General features: G+C 43.1%; 1 protein-coding gene across 3 annotated transcripts in view; it reads right to left on the reverse strand.

Moving 5' to 3' along the window:
- SWT1 (SWT1, RNA endoribonuclease homolog) overlaps positions 1 to 15,521 on the reverse strand; it is a 98,529-nt gene that overhangs the window by 42,338 nt on the left and 40,670 nt on the right. For all 3 annotated transcript variants that reach the window (XM_019501247.1, XM_019501235.1, XM_019501240.1), the window contains exons 14-15: positions 9,032 to 9,237; positions 7,238 to 7,366 (exon numbers count right to left, since the gene is read on the reverse strand). In XM_019501247.1, coding sequence (XP_019356792.1) covers positions 7,238 to 7,366; positions 9,032 to 9,237 — 335 coding nt within the window. The remainder of the gene's footprint in view (positions 1 to 7,237; positions 7,367 to 9,031; positions 9,238 to 15,521) is intronic.

Here is a 15,521-nt window from a genome sequence, read left to right on the forward strand (position 1 = left end):
GGGCCCCAAAAAAAAAAAAAAAAAAAAAAAAAAAAGAAAATTAGTATTTATTTGCTCCTCGGTGCCTGTAAAAGATGACAGTAGCCAGGGGCAGTAGGACTCAGAAGAAGCTAGTGGCAGGACCCAGCAGCAAGGTCTGCCCAGCCCTGGCCCCACAACCAGAAACCCCTGCACCTAGCAGAGGCTTCTGGCCTGGGACCATGGAGCTGTTTCTGCTTCCCTGAGCCGGAAAGGGAAATGCGATCCTCAACAGTTTGCCAAAACTCAGTAAGCGGCCCAAAATAATTGCCTGCCCCTGGTCTAGGTGGTTAAAAGATTTCCCCATGGGAATCGGACCCTGGTTCTGCCTCTTCCTCATCCCCTCAATCTCTGGAATTAAGATCACCTGAACAAAATCAGTCTAGAACTTTCCTCAAGTTTCAAATGTCTTTCTTGTGCTTCAGCAAAAGGACAAGACAAAGTGCTGATATCTGGCAACGATATAACACTGTTTGGCTTCACAAGCTGGCAGAGTATAAATTTAAATCATTTACAACCTTCTAGATGTTCATATGTGTTTATCTTTAGCCAGTTTAAGATAATAGAATGGCCTGTCACAAACCCACCCACAGCATGTTCCCAGAGCCCCGAGTTCCTCCCTGCTGACCAGCTGATTGTCCCACAGAACAAACACAGGTTTGCCCCGGGGTACTTGTTAGTCCCACAAGCCTCAACTCCACTGCCCTTATACTGGAACTCACAGACACAGTAGGAGAATCCCTGAGCCCCAGGTGGTGGTGGTCTCCCCTTTGGCTTGTAGAGGTTTTAGGTCCCTCTTTTCATAGACTGGGATGGCCTGGAATATCACTAGCCCAGAAACCTCTCTTCACCAAAGGCAATCAGAAAGGACACAAAAAACAAAAGGATTTGTTATCTATGGGGAAAGAACTGTACAAGCAAACTGACCATATGTTTAAAGATGGAATAAAAAGACAAGTTACGTTTCTTACCCTCAACTGGCACAGTGGTTCCAAACCTTATTTTTTCCCCGCATCCCACTGCTGGGAGTGGAGTATGACAGCAGCAACAGCTCAGGGGCAGGGGAGCTCCTGGCACATGGCGTGGCTCCTCTTTTCTGTGCAGCGCTGCCAGCATTGCCCCTGTGACCCTCACTTGGGTCACGACTCAGGGTTGGGAAGTGCTGGGCTACAATATAGCTCATCCAAGAGTCCTGCCAGTATCTCCAGAATTCAGCCTTTCTGCTGATTCTGCCATCCCTAGGTGCCGGGGCCTTGGACCCTTCTCCATTCTGGGAAAAATCCAAAAGACCTTGGCCTCCTCACAACCAGTCCTTATAATATCTCCAAACCAGCCCAACCTTCTGCATTGTAACAATTCCTCACAAGTTTCCAAAATCCTTCAGACATTTCTTTTGCCCTAGGACACCTGGCATTCCTTTGGCTGATGAGCTATTCTTTTCAGATGCCTTTGCTACCAAGAGATTGTTTTTCCCATTAAATGAAGATAGTAAAGTTGGGTGCCCATCCCACCAGTGGCCCCTTCTGTCTTCAATTGGGAACGACAACTGTCCTTGCCATAGTATCACAACAGCAAGAGAAATGTAGCAGTTCTGCCCACTCCCACCCTTAAGTATGCATCCCTCATTTCCTTTGACTAAACCATATCCAAAAATCATAAGGATACATAAAGATGGCATCATATAACCCCCACAGTAATAAAAATGAGATAAATGGATACAGCATAACACTATCTTTCCGATGAGACCACCTACTCACTATGTCAGTGGAATAAACACCATAAAAGCTGAATACAAGGTTCTTTGGGCAAGTCTGATATTTTTGTTAGTCAACTCAAATAGCTGGAAAAACTCATTTGTATTCTTTGGGGTACAAATACCCTTCGGCAGGCCGATGAAGCATCTGCAGTTGGTCTGTGTTCTTCCTGGACAGAATCAATAGTCAAAGAATACCTGACAAAGGGTATTTGTCCCCAAAAGCGTGCCAAGAAGAATTTTTCAAACTATTTGAGTTGGTCTAATAAAAGATATTAGATTTACCCAAAGAACCTTGTCTGTCTATATCCTTAGACCAACATGGCTACAACCTATACCCATAAAAGATATAGGACACCCCAACAAACCTTCAGTCCATGGTGGGGTTTATAACTGTCCATGAAAAATCCATTCCATTTTCTTTCTTTTGAATGAGCAAAGCTTATGTAGAGACAGAGCAGTGGCCTCACACTGACTATCCATAATACTCAAGAGCCAAATGGTTACAAATGAAACACTTTTCCGAGCGGTGCCTGTTTCCAAAACCGGTCTCTGCCTCATTCCAACTTATTTAAAAGGAGGTAATGTTGTGGGATAAGCATCTATACCAGTGGTTGTCAACCATTTTAGACTCTAGGCACCCCTTTAACTTTTGTGAATTGAGCACCACCCTATTTCAAAAGCTAAATTTTTATTACATCCTTGAACAGAGGCCTGGTTGAAGAGGGTAAGGGCGGTGGGGAAGAAGCAAACAGGGATGAGAATACTTATGTCCTTGCAAAGGGGCTGGACAGTTCTGGGGGTGAATGGAAGAGCAGCAGCCAGGCAGAAATGGGCATGTCCTTACCACCTTGCACCGGGGAGGCTTTTAGGATGATGGGAAGGGAAGAGGAACAGCCAGGCAAAGATGGGCATGTACTTACCTCCTCACTCCCCACAGCACCCTTCAAAAGAATCTCACATCACCCCAGAGTGATGCAGCACCCCATCTGAGAATTACTAATCCATACTAACACCAGCAATCCTCTTCTCATCAGCCACTAAAGATGGCAAATGAAAAAGCACTCAGCAGCAGTCCAACCACAAGAAGTACATCTAATTGGCCTGGGTAGAGCTTTGTGTTAGTACAGCAAGCATTACTGCAGTACCCCAGGCAGATAAATAACTATTAGAAAGCGCTACTTTAATTCACTACCAGTGTGGAACAGGTTGAAACTCAACATGCAAATTAGAGTTTTCACATCTCACAGCTAAACCGCTAAATACTAAGGGATAGATTTAAAGATGAGAAGGTGGGGATTTGTTAGTCTTCAAAAACTAAAAGCACTGTTATAAACAGCATGCTAGTCAAATGACCTGTGTCCACAGGGGACAAGAAACAAAGAAGAAAAAGGGTTTAAATTGCAACATGGGAAAAGTGGGTTTAGAAGACTGTGTGGAAAAAAAATGCATAGAGATGTTGTGAAATCTCTATCACTGGAAGCTTTAAATACAGATCAGAAAAAAACCCTTTGTCTGAGATCATTTAGCAAGGTTTTTTTGGTTATATTTTTTACCTGACCAATAACACAGCTGAGAGAAATCCCAGACACTCTCAGGCACACAGGCCTGAGAACCATACTGTGCTCAAAAAGAGCATTTTGTATTTGAGAGCCCATCGTGAATCTTTTATTAGACCATTTGTATTATCAGAAGACAATCATCTAAAAAATCTTGCTCCTTTCCTGGACCATCAGCACTCCAATCCTACTACAGTAGTGAAATGGTTTAGATCAGTGTGTACAACCTTTCTAGGCTGTGGGCTGGATGAGCAGTAGAGGGTTGCCCCATGCCACAAGAGTGGATCAGGCCTACTGCCTAGCCCTGGTGCACCAACCCTATCCAGCTCATGGAGTCTTGTCATCTGTCCTGCCCCTTTGGCAACAGAGGAGCAGTGGCAGCATTAATTGCCACCATTCCCTTTGCCAAATTTTTGGACCTGTCGACCACTCTCCTTGCCAATTTTGTTCTTGGGCTGGATGACACAGCTCATTGGGTCAAATCTGGCATGTGCACTCAAGGTTGAGTACCACTGGTTTAGACAGAGATGGTGCTACCTTGAACTGGTTGGCGAGCGAGCTAAATGACCTCTCAAGGTCTGTTTCAATCATATTTTGCCTATGAAAAGAGCTATCCTACCACTTTATATCAGAACAAGTGGGAGAATAAGTGTGATGTGCACCTGTTCCTCCAACTGATATTAACAGAAGATACAGCAGCTCAACATTTCTTAAGAGAACAAAAATAAAAGACCAACACAGACAAGTGCTCAGCACCTAGCAGTTACCATTGTGAAAAGTCAGTATGATGAGCTCTTTTGAAAACCTGGCCATTTGTGCTGGCATGTAGGTAAACACCTAAAATCCTGAGTGATTTTGAAAAATAAAGCCGTAAATGGTTATACATCTTTGTAAACTGAAAATCACCTTTTCCTCTTAACTGTGATATAATTTAGGAGACTGAAATGTGTTTTCAACTTTCCACTTCTTTGAAAAAGCAGCAAGAGTTGAGAATTAAATGCATAAGTACCAAGGAAAATCATACGTCCTACCCATATCATGTTATCCTATTAGTTCAGTTCTAGTCCTAACCTCTTTCAGGAATTGAGAAATTCTTTTGAAGCTAAAACAAGACATCCACAGAATATAAGTTAAGTATTTTCATAGTTTCATAGTTTCTAGGGTCGGAAGGGACCTGAGTAGATCATCTAGTCCGACCCCCTGCCATGGCAGGAAAGAGTACTGGGGTCAAACGACCCCAGCAAGGTGTTCATCTAACCTTCTCTTAAAGACCCCCAGGGTAGGAGCCTGCACCACTTCTCTTGGAAGTTGGTTCCAGACCCTGGCCGCCCTGACCGTGAAGTAGTGCCTCCTGATATCTAGCTTAAACCTACCCTCTGCCAGCTTGTGACCGTTATTCCTGATCACTGCTGGCAGTGCTCGGGGGAACAGGGACCAGATCCAACCTTTTCAGAACAGGAAGCAATTTTGCTGTCAAAAACTCAACAGGTTATGCTCTATTACTAGTTACACCAGATATTCTACATTTTACCAAAAAAATACTGCAAACACTTCCCAAGAGATGTAGTGCTTACTAATAGGATTATCTTACCGCAGTTTTATAGGAGCAAGCAAAGTATCTGCTAGCATTTCCAGTATTGGGTCCTAACATTAAAAGATTCTTTTAAATTCTTGGTGGAAAGTAGAGTTATTACACTGATTTTCCACCAAAAGATTTCATATTTTATGCCTCTTCTAAATATTTGATGAAAGCTAAAATTTGAGAGGCACTGTAGAGTATAATTACGTTGGGTTTGTCCAGGAATCTTGTCTTCATTAACCATTGTCTATCCATACTTGAAACTGAAAGTGCGGGGGGGAGGGGGGAGGGGGAAGATCCAATTTTTTTTTGTAATTGATTTTAGCTTAGATGGGTTAGAGAAATTATGGGGAGAAGGGAGGAGAATGCTTATTAGTTTACTACATGTTCTTGGCACACCCACACCTGCACAAATTTTAAAGGCACCACTGTACTTGGAAAGCATCCTACATGTGTTATTGCAATCTACAGCCAACACCGCTATTACCTTTCTAACTTTAAAAGCAGACTCAAAAGTTGTCCAGGAAAACTTAGTGTAATGCCTCATGCACGGTTACATACTTCAGCAATTGCAAATTTTACTTTCTTTGCATCTTTAATAATTAAGAACTTTTATTTCATTTGAGAAAGGGAAGGGGAAAAAAAACTATACACTTATGACGTGCATCACAAAAACAAGCATGGGTTTAGTTATCAGATACTCTGTTAACCTTTAAGCAGCCACAGTAATCCTCCCAGTTTGTTGATAAGGAGATCTAAAGGTGGAGAAATGTATTTAACCAAAGGAATATTCTGATGGGGTAACTCAAATGGAATCCAGTTAAGCTTCTAATATAAATTGTCTGTTTTACTAAATTAGGTTTTAAGACTTTTTCAAGTTACAAGAACCAGAGGAGTTATTTTTTAGTCAGATAAAGAAAGGAAGCTTCTGAACATTGTGAAAAATTCAGGTTTTAATAGCAGTCTCTCTTTAGATGCATACTGCTTTTTGCACATATATTCAATAAAATAATAATCTAACACTGCAGAAGTAACTTTTAAAAAAACTGGGTAGAAGATATGAACTAAAATCTTAAAAAATATATTGACCAAATCTTTAAGTTTACACATCTAATATAAGAATACCATACTAAGAAGTAAGGTATCTTAGTTTTCAAGTTCTGACTTTTTGTTTTGATGTTCAATATTGCAATGAGTTAATTACTAAATGATTTTTATTATTATTTAAGGAAAAAATTCAGAAGCCTCAAACCAATTTAAATGCCTTTACTCAAGGTTAAACCAAGGAAACCCTGTAGGTGGAGGGTGTAGCTGATTTTTAAAAGGTAACTTTCAAAATCACTAGTTTAATTCCACAGTGCCCCCTACTGCAAGTCCATAAAACAACATCACAGTTATTTCCAAATTAGATATTTGATTTCATACTCTGCACACAAAAAATTTTAAATATCTAAATTTACATTTTATGCCATTTAGTTTGTTTCTTTTATGCAATTAAAATTAAGTGATTTGCTTAAAGCTACTCCTTAAAGTCATAGGTAGAAGTAACTACATGAAAGATCCCTTAAGTTTGGGGCAATATAGTAATTATCCATTAAATTCTATATACAGAATCAGTGAACCTTTATAGGTTTTGTTTCTAATAATTTTAATAGGACTAGCCAAGAAAGTAGTAAAAAAAAATTACCCCTGCACATCAAGGCTTACACTGAAAATGCTGCTGAAAAGTATTCTGTTCTTGGTTTGTATAATGAGGAAGACAGATTTTGAAGTCAATGCCTATTCATACTAGCCATCCCATTTTCAAAGTCAGTGGGCTATCTCCACAAGCAAAGGAAGGGAAATTTAGCCAAGTGTCCAGAAGAAAGTGGTGCATCTACTATAGCACATATCAGAATGCTGTCTAAAACCACCAGCTAGGTAACCTTTCAACCCTCCAGCTCGGTGCAAAGATAAGCAGACAAAAATTTGTGCAATCACATCACACAGACTGCAGCTACAGCCAGATCAAGGCACATTTCATCTTATCTTACCTATACTTAGCATAGATGTTAGTGACTGGTCACCAAGTCCTAGAAGACAAATACCATTATCCCACCACTACTCACCACCGTCCCTTCTCTCCCCAAAAAGCAGATGGGATAACTTAAGAGATCCAATGGCTAGCCATTAAGCGTCTGCAGCTCCAGATCTCTCTATTACTAACTGAGAAATATATCTTCCAAATACAGGTACCAGTTTCAGAATTAGTGAAGGATATAACAGCACATAGTAAGCTGCAATTCAGCACCAAAAAGTGAAGATATTCCAAACAGCTAATATACTTACCTACGAATGCCATCAAGAATATCATTCACAGCTGCCATCAATTTCTGTAGACCTAAGAAAGCTTCTTCAAATGATGTCTTTGCAATGGTGCTGATAATACTTGGGTTCAACTTCTGGAAAATGTCGATACTAACAAAGACAAAACACAGTGGAAACATTTAGTCACAAGAAGCCAGTAAGAACACTCCTGTTTTGCTTCCTGTTATGGAAAAGGAAAAGCGCTTCAGTACAACTCCACCACGTATTGTATTTTGACTAAGGGAAGAGAACACCACACTCTAGAAGGTCAAATACAGATAAGAGATACATCTGTGCAGTTCAAAACTACCAAACGTAGTAGAAAAATTTTATTTTGTTTGGGTAAATTTGTTTAATCAAAGGTGCTTAAAAAATACAGACCCCAGCAATTCCACAGTACCACAACAAAAAAGCATATTACAGAGAACCTTTTTTAAATAAATTAACACTGTGTGATAGCTATATAGTATCTTTCACTGCAGGTTTCAAATGAGTCTCAGAAAACTACCACTACACCTATTTTCATCCATGCATTTAATATGCACAATTTCAGATTTATACAAGCTAATGGTATGGCAGTGAATCCCATAAATAGCTTTTGGGCATCTTGATTAAAAATGAAACCCTGAATATATTTTTGTTCTAAGCCTACTAAGGGCAAGGATTTAGTTAAAATTAAAAAGAGAACTAATCAATGGGAGGGCCACACACCTTTGCATTTTCACCATTTTTTAAATTATTTGTATAATATAGTTTAAAAAAAGAATATAGCTTAAATTCTAAAAGACTTGGTTATAATAAATAACAGAAAAATGAGTCTGTAAGGAAAATAACCTCGTGCCTTATCTTAATCACTGATAAACTCTAAGACGATGATTTCTCAACCAAGGTGCTACAAAATCCTTTTAGCAGTGCTGTGGTGTACCAAGCAGTATTAGATGTGCATATACTTGCACATGACACAAAAAATAAACCCAGGGATTTCAAATAGGAATCTCTCATGTCAAAAACATTCTGACCTGCTGTGGTCTTCCTTAATTCTTTACAATGGAAGAATTACTCTATATTTCTGTAATCAAGAAATAAGTGAAAGCTAAAAGCCAGCGCTAGCACTAAATCAGTTTATTGAACTTCTGTCCCAGATGCCCTCCAGATTCAAGTCGACTCACGGTCCCACAGAATCCCAGAATGATTTGCATCTCCCCCGCAACCCCAACACCCCCCGCCCCACTCCAGTTGCAGGGTGGTGGGATAGCCTTGGCCCAAGCTGCCTGCTCCACCAAGCAGGAAGGCATGCTTTAGTGCCCCCCAGCTTCTGGCCTGGGCCACTGCAGGCTTGTGGCTGCATTTCTGGAATCAAAAAGTAACTGAATGTCTGCTCACTTGCTTATCAGTTCAAACGATGCAGCTTAGATCACTATTTCCCAACCAGTGTGCTGCAGCACACAAGCGTGCCATCAGAAATGAACAGGTGTGCCACGGAATTTTGCTGTGGCAATGAGCTACAATAGGTATGAGGATAGGGAATGTCTTAACAGGCGTGTTGTGAAAATTTTTTATTAATGTAAGCATGCCTTGGGCTGGAAAACGTTGGAAAACACTGGCTTTGACTAACCTGCAAAGATCAAATTGATTCAGCCTCAGGCTTTTTGACTGCCTGTACTTACTCTATAATCAATGTATACATAGCAAAGAGCGACAATATCCAAACACATGCATGGGGGGACATGTAGGACTAACAGCATGTTAAATCTGAACTCTTTCAGCATGTCCTACCTGTACAGGTTTATCGTATTCCAAACACTTTCAAGCACAGACCAGATTTCTAGATGTCTGTTATCTCGGGCCAGCTGGGCATCTGACAATGATTTGCCTTCTTCACAAGTCTGCTGGTGTAGTGTCACATCTTCCATTTTTTCACATGCAGCATTCTCTGAAACTTCTTCAGGGGCTTCTGATTTATGGTTATGGTCTGACCCATCCTTATGAAAAAGATATTAATAAAAGAGATGCCATAAGGAGCTAATTATTCTAAGTGTTTTTACACAGGCTTTCAGACAAGTGCTGAGAATCTCTGACAATTATAAACTAGGGCTGTTCAAAATCTAGACAGTGGGGGGCTGCACAACCTATAAGCTGCAGAACCTTAAGCCACACACCTGGTGGGTCCTCCCTCAAATCCCACCTGCAACTGCACAAGCAGCCCAGCCCTCCCCCACTGCATGAACAGCACAGTCAGCCTGACTCCCCTCTGTTGTACAGATACAGCAGTCTCCCTTTTGGTCACACATGCAGCATGGGCAAACTGGCTGCCCTCTAGCTGCAGGCAGTGCAAACAACCCAGCTCTCTCCTCACCATGTGGGCAGCATGACTAACTCAGCCCTTTCTTCACTGTGCAGGCAGAGTGACCAGGCTGGCTCCTTTCCATTGCATAAGTAACACAGCTTCCCTCCTGGCCTCAGGCAAACTGGCCCCTCTTGCAATACGGGCAGCCTAGATTTCTCCCTGCTATTCATGTAGCACCCTCCTGTGGCCCCGCCCTCCACAAGCAGGAGGAGAGACTGGAGATTCCAGCCACCACTGCAACAGTAGGAGCAGGGGTGAGAGGGTGGGAGCCAATATGCATTTTATAATACTTGGAAAGTGCCCCATATTCCATGCAAAATGCTACATTGAAACAATACCCATGACAGGAAAATCTCCCCCCTTTCCCCCACCTGTAAAAATGTAAACATCAAGTCAATGAATACAACTTGCTCAGTATTATAGCTTGCCGTGATCAAACCTAGGAACAGAAACCCTACAATTCTAAAATCTATTACTTCCAACTAATGACAAATTCACAGATTCATAGATGTTAGAGTCAGAAGGGACCTCGACAAATCGAGACTGACCCCCTGCCTAGATAGGAAAGAGTGCTGGGGTCAGATAACCCCATCCAGATGCCTATCCAGCCTTCTCTTAAAGACCCCCAAAGCAAAGGAGAGCACCACCTCCCTTGGAAGCCTATTCCACATGTGAGAAAAATCTGACTAAGAGATATGAAACTGAAAACCTGAGGTCAATTGATAGAATCTGAGCAGACACTTAGAGGGCCTTCTGTCCAAAGCTACAGTCTGACCTACTGTCCATATGGAAGAGCAGTAACAACAGTCAAGAGAAAAAAAATGCCCTTTCTTCCTGTTTTACATGAAACTAAAGGTGGAGGGAAAGGTCAAGAGAAAAAGACAAGCTACTCTTTTGTCTTTTCCCATTTTGAAGCTAGGATTTGAATTGCATTTAATTACCCCTCCATAACAAACATAGATTTGGTGAGTAAATCACTGTGTTATCTCAACACTGAGTTCCTGTCCGAACACTTCATTTTAATAAGCTACAGCAGTTTTATTGAGTGTACTGCTGCAGTTAGTTCTACAAGAAAGGGAAGGAATATTGATATCCTAGCTGAACAGCAGCTATCAAACTAATTTTCTTCCCAAATGTCAAAGTTAAATTCACTTTTTAAGAGAGTACATACACACCAGCAGACTCTCCCTATGCCTGGAGAAGGGTGTTTGTGCCTGAAAGCTTGTAAAGAACAATTTTTCCAACTATTTACACTTTGTCTAACAAGGATACCAGATTTACCCTGTCACAGAACGGCAGGCTGCATGCGCCAGCTCTGCCGTGGATGGGTTCTGGGTAGCGTGGCAGGATCCTGAAGCGACAGAATGCCCAGTAAGGGCAGAAAATGGCCAGTACTTACCTGCAGGTGTGCAGCCAACAAAGATGGAGCAGCAAGCTGTGCCATTGCTGCAGTTTATAAGCACCTGCTCGCTGAGGCTTCAGGGATATGCAGAACATGACATCACAGGTCTGCACCCTTTGACATGTACAAAAAAGCAAGTGGAGCCAATCAGCAGGAGAGAGGAGAAGAGCACACCTACATTCCACGCTTCAACTAGGATAGTGGTAAGAAACTGTGCTGGTTCCCCAGGTTGGAGACCCAGAGGGGTCTCCAGCCACCTGGGCAATCCAGGGAAAAAGGGCATGGAAAGAGGCCTTTTTTGGACCCCAACACCCTGACACCAGAAAAATGTAGCACCAATAGGAGGTCCATGCCAGGGCACAATGAGGGTGCAGGCACTTGCTTAAATAGGTTATTCTGATTTATCCATCAAGACTGATTTGAAAGACATAGCCTTCTAAAGTGGGTAAGGAGCCTCGGCTCTAAGGGAGAGCAGGGCTCTGAATATTGGATACAAATGGGGAATTAGTTGAAGCTAAAAAGGCTGAACCATCCCAGAGCTGATTGGGAGAATGGTGCCAGAGGGGAACTCGCTATGAACTGACACCAAATTTGATTTATTTAAGAAGATAAAGTGCTTGATTAATTCATCTATTTATTTGATTGTTTATCTGTTCATGTGAGCCTATGAATTAATTAGAGCTCCATGCACTTGAGAACTCCTGCAGACTAAGGATGAACTGTTAATCACATACAACCTGTATAATGCCTAGGCAGGGCTAACTGTATTTGAAGGCCCTCAAAAACTGTTGACGGAATCCCAGAGTAGCTTACAGGTCTGACAACCAACTAATTTAAAGGGGGCCAAGAAGATCAGACTTTATCCATCATCAACAATAGAACTCTGTGGGTGAGTGGATGGGGTGTAGGGAAGGAAGAGCCCCAAAAGGCACCAATGACAGAATCATGATCACAGACTGTCTGTATCAGACTAGGAACCCTCCCTTTTACTTAAGATCAAGACATGGCTGACGAGCTGAGGGAGACAATCTGTAGACAGACCACTCAATGTACCTTAACACTTGAGCAAGGAGGGCACCAAGCCAGGGCGGTATGATTCCAAATAGCAAAACGTCTCCTGTTCTGGCATAACCGGGTGAAGTGGTACATCAAAGCTTTTGAGCATGCAGCAATACAGGTCAGGTTGGAGATAGCATACTGGGCCAACCAGCTAGGGGCCCTAGTGATCAGAAAAGCCCAGACCGCACATAGAGACTTGTCCAGGCACATAGAGACTTGTTCATCCAGGGATGAAGCACAAGCTTATGAAAAAGTGAAGGCCGCCATCCTATATAGACCAAAGATCACTCCTAAACATTATCGGCGCTTGTTCCAGGCCAAAAAGAACCACAAGGATGGAAGACTGCAGGTTCTCATGCAGCTCTTGAAAGACCTAATGAGCAAGTCGTTATGTCCAGTGCTGTACGACAGAGAAAGCTTGGCTGACCAGATCCTGCTGGAACAGTTTCTAAGTGATCTCAAGAACAATATTTAGCATTAGGTGAGGTATCATTTGTTCCAGTATTGTAAAGATGCACTGGGGCTAGCAAAGGCTTTTGCTGTGTCCAAAGGAGAATACACCAGGAACCAGATTTATTAAAACACCAGGACCAGCAGTTCATGGAAAGTGAAAAGACATGACCCGAACAGAGGAGGACCTCTGGAGGTGGTATGTTACAAATGTGGCAGGATAAGACATACAGCAAACGAATGCTGTGGTAGCCTGGTAGATCAATGGAAACCAGGGATCCGTGGCGATGCAGAGGAGGTGCACGTGCACCTTGTGAGAACGCTGGTTGCAACACATCAGGCCGCACTCCCCATTTAGCCGGCAGGCAAGGGGACAGGTGGGAGCACCAACGCCCACCCTTTCCCCCACAAGCACCAGCTGGGGAGCAGGACTGCCAGCAAAAGCAGCCGTGCTGCCTCCGGAAGTGGCCGCGGGACTTCTGGAAGCAACACCGATGCAGGAAGCACCTCCCACCCCCCACCCCCAGCCAGTGGCATTGGCCTGGTCGCTGACTGGTGTCTGACTCAAGAGGCACCAGTCACCCATGCCAAGGATGGTTATCTGGAACCCTTAAGAGATGCTGAAGTAAAGCGAGGCCATCACAGCATGGACTGCAGCCACAGCTGTAGTGGAGACGACAACAGATAGAGTCATGCAGTAGTGACAGCATGGGTGGAGGGACAACAGGTCAAAGCCACTCTCAATATCAGCTGTTCCCAGTCACTGATCCGAGCAGATTTCGTGCCACAACAGGTAATGTGAGCAACAAAACCCATAAAGATGACTTGGCATCCACGGCAAATCAATATAGTACAACAGAAATTTCATCCCAGTGAAGGTCATGAAGTACCAAGGACAGTTGCGAATTGAGATAGTACCTCAGTTGGCTTGTGAAATGATTCTGGGGTGAGATTGGCCACCTATATATGATGTCCTGGAGAGGATTAAAGAAGCTGAGGTAGAACATCACCATTTGCAGAACAATGACAGGTGGCTTGGGGAGGCTAAGGATAATGTCCCAACCATGGCTGAGGAAGAGTTGACTTGGAGAATATCATAAGCAGAGCCCAATTCCAAAAGGCAAAGGAGGAAAATGAAGAACTCCAGCAGATCTGGTGGGATGAGGTTACCCAGGTTGATGGGGAAGAGGTGCATCAAATCCTGCATACCTGAGACCCTCATTAAGAAGTAAGACAGAATCTCTTGTACTGGGTAAAAGGGGAGTCCAAGGTGGGGACAGAAGTTGCCCAGCTTATGGTATCTGCCCAGTTTTGGAGGGTTTTATGGAAACTTGGCCTCCCGTGGGCATACCATGTGCATCTGAGACGCAACAAAATGGTCACCAAGATTACTCTACAGTTCTTCTGGCTGGGGCTATACGAGAATATGGTTTACACATCGCCTGCCCAGCATGCCAGCGGGTTAAAAAGATTGGACCACCCCATGCGCCTCCTCAGACTATGCCTATTAGAGAGACCCCCTTTGCCTGTGTTGCCAAGGATGTGGTGGGCCCTCTCTTTAAAATCAATGGTGGCCACAAGTACATCTTAGCGTTTATTGACTATGCTATCCGTTACCCTAATGCTATACCACTCAGGCCACTAACAGCCCGGCCCTTGCATCACAGAAGAGTTATTGAGGTACATCACATAAGTGGGCATTCCTAAGGAGATACTGACCAACCAAAGCCCTGATTTTATGCTGGGCATGTCAAAGGCAGTGTGCCAAACATTAGGGATCAAGCATCTGTGAACCTCTGTTCATCACCCACAGACTAATGAGCATGTGGAAAGGTTACATGGCAAAAAGAAGAGGCGTAAGTAACAGATCCCATTTACGGGGTTCCATCTGTGCGCTTAGCTCTTTCATACATATAAAAGAAAGAGCTAAGTTTTTTACATTCCTGAAGTTTAGGCTTTAAGACCAATGCCAAAAATCATGAGAGTTGGCAACACCGTACTAGGAACCTCTGTTTTACTTAAAATCAGGACATGGCTGGCGAATTGAGGGAGCCTACCCATGGATGCACCACTCGACGCACTTTAACACTCGAGCAAGGAGGTGCCAAGCCAGGGCAGTACAATGCTGAATAGAAAGACAGATGTACACCTGAATAGCAAAACCAGGTACATACCCAAAGAACCTTTTCTGCCAAATTCCATCAAGGATATTTTTGTTTCAAATATTTTAAATTTACAAATGATGTTATTTTTATTTTAATGATAAAGGAATTACATTTGGAGGCTATCAGTTTTGACAATACCCTGTTAACTCCCAGTTAACATTATCTATAATATTTTATTTCATAGACATTTGAGCTGGAAGGGACATTTGGACTAGAGGATCATTGAGTCCAGCCCCGTCCCAGGGGTAGGAAGTCAGCAGGGATCATAGGATCCCAGCAAGATAAGCATCCAAATGTGTCTTGAAGGTGTTCGAAGTGGGTGCTTGAACCACCTCCGGTGGGAATCTATTCCAAAGCTGGGGGCTCAAACAGTGAAGAAGTTCCTTCTTACATCCAGCCTGAATCGGTCGCAGCAGACTTTGTGACAGTTTGATCTTGTCATCCCTTGGGCCACTCTGGTGAACAGACGTTCCCCCAGATCCTGATGACCACCCGATAAATTTATAGGTGGCCACCAGATCACCCCTGAGCCTGCACTTTCCAGACTGAAGAGTCCCAGGGCTCTCAGCCTCTCATCATAAGGTCTGTTTTCCTGACTTCTGATCATGTGCGTGGCTCTCCTCTGCACCCTCTCAAGCTTCTCTACATCCTTTTTGAATTGCAGAGCCCAAAACTGGACGCAGTACTCCAGCTGCAGCCTCACCAAGGCCGAGTACAACAGGAGAATGGCGTCCCGGGATTTACTTGAGAAGCATCTATGGATGCAAGCCAGTGTTTTGCTTGCTTTACTAGCTGCAGCATCACACCGAAGGCTCATGTTCATCTTGTGGTCAATCATGACCC

Source organism: Gavialis gangeticus, unplaced genomic scaffold (genome assembly GCF_001723915.1).
Source record: "Gavialis gangeticus isolate Ggan-Ray unplaced genomic scaffold, GavGan_comp1, whole genome shotgun sequence".
NCBI classification, from domain to species: domain Eukaryota; kingdom Metazoa; phylum Chordata; order Crocodylia; family Gavialidae; genus Gavialis; species Gavialis gangeticus.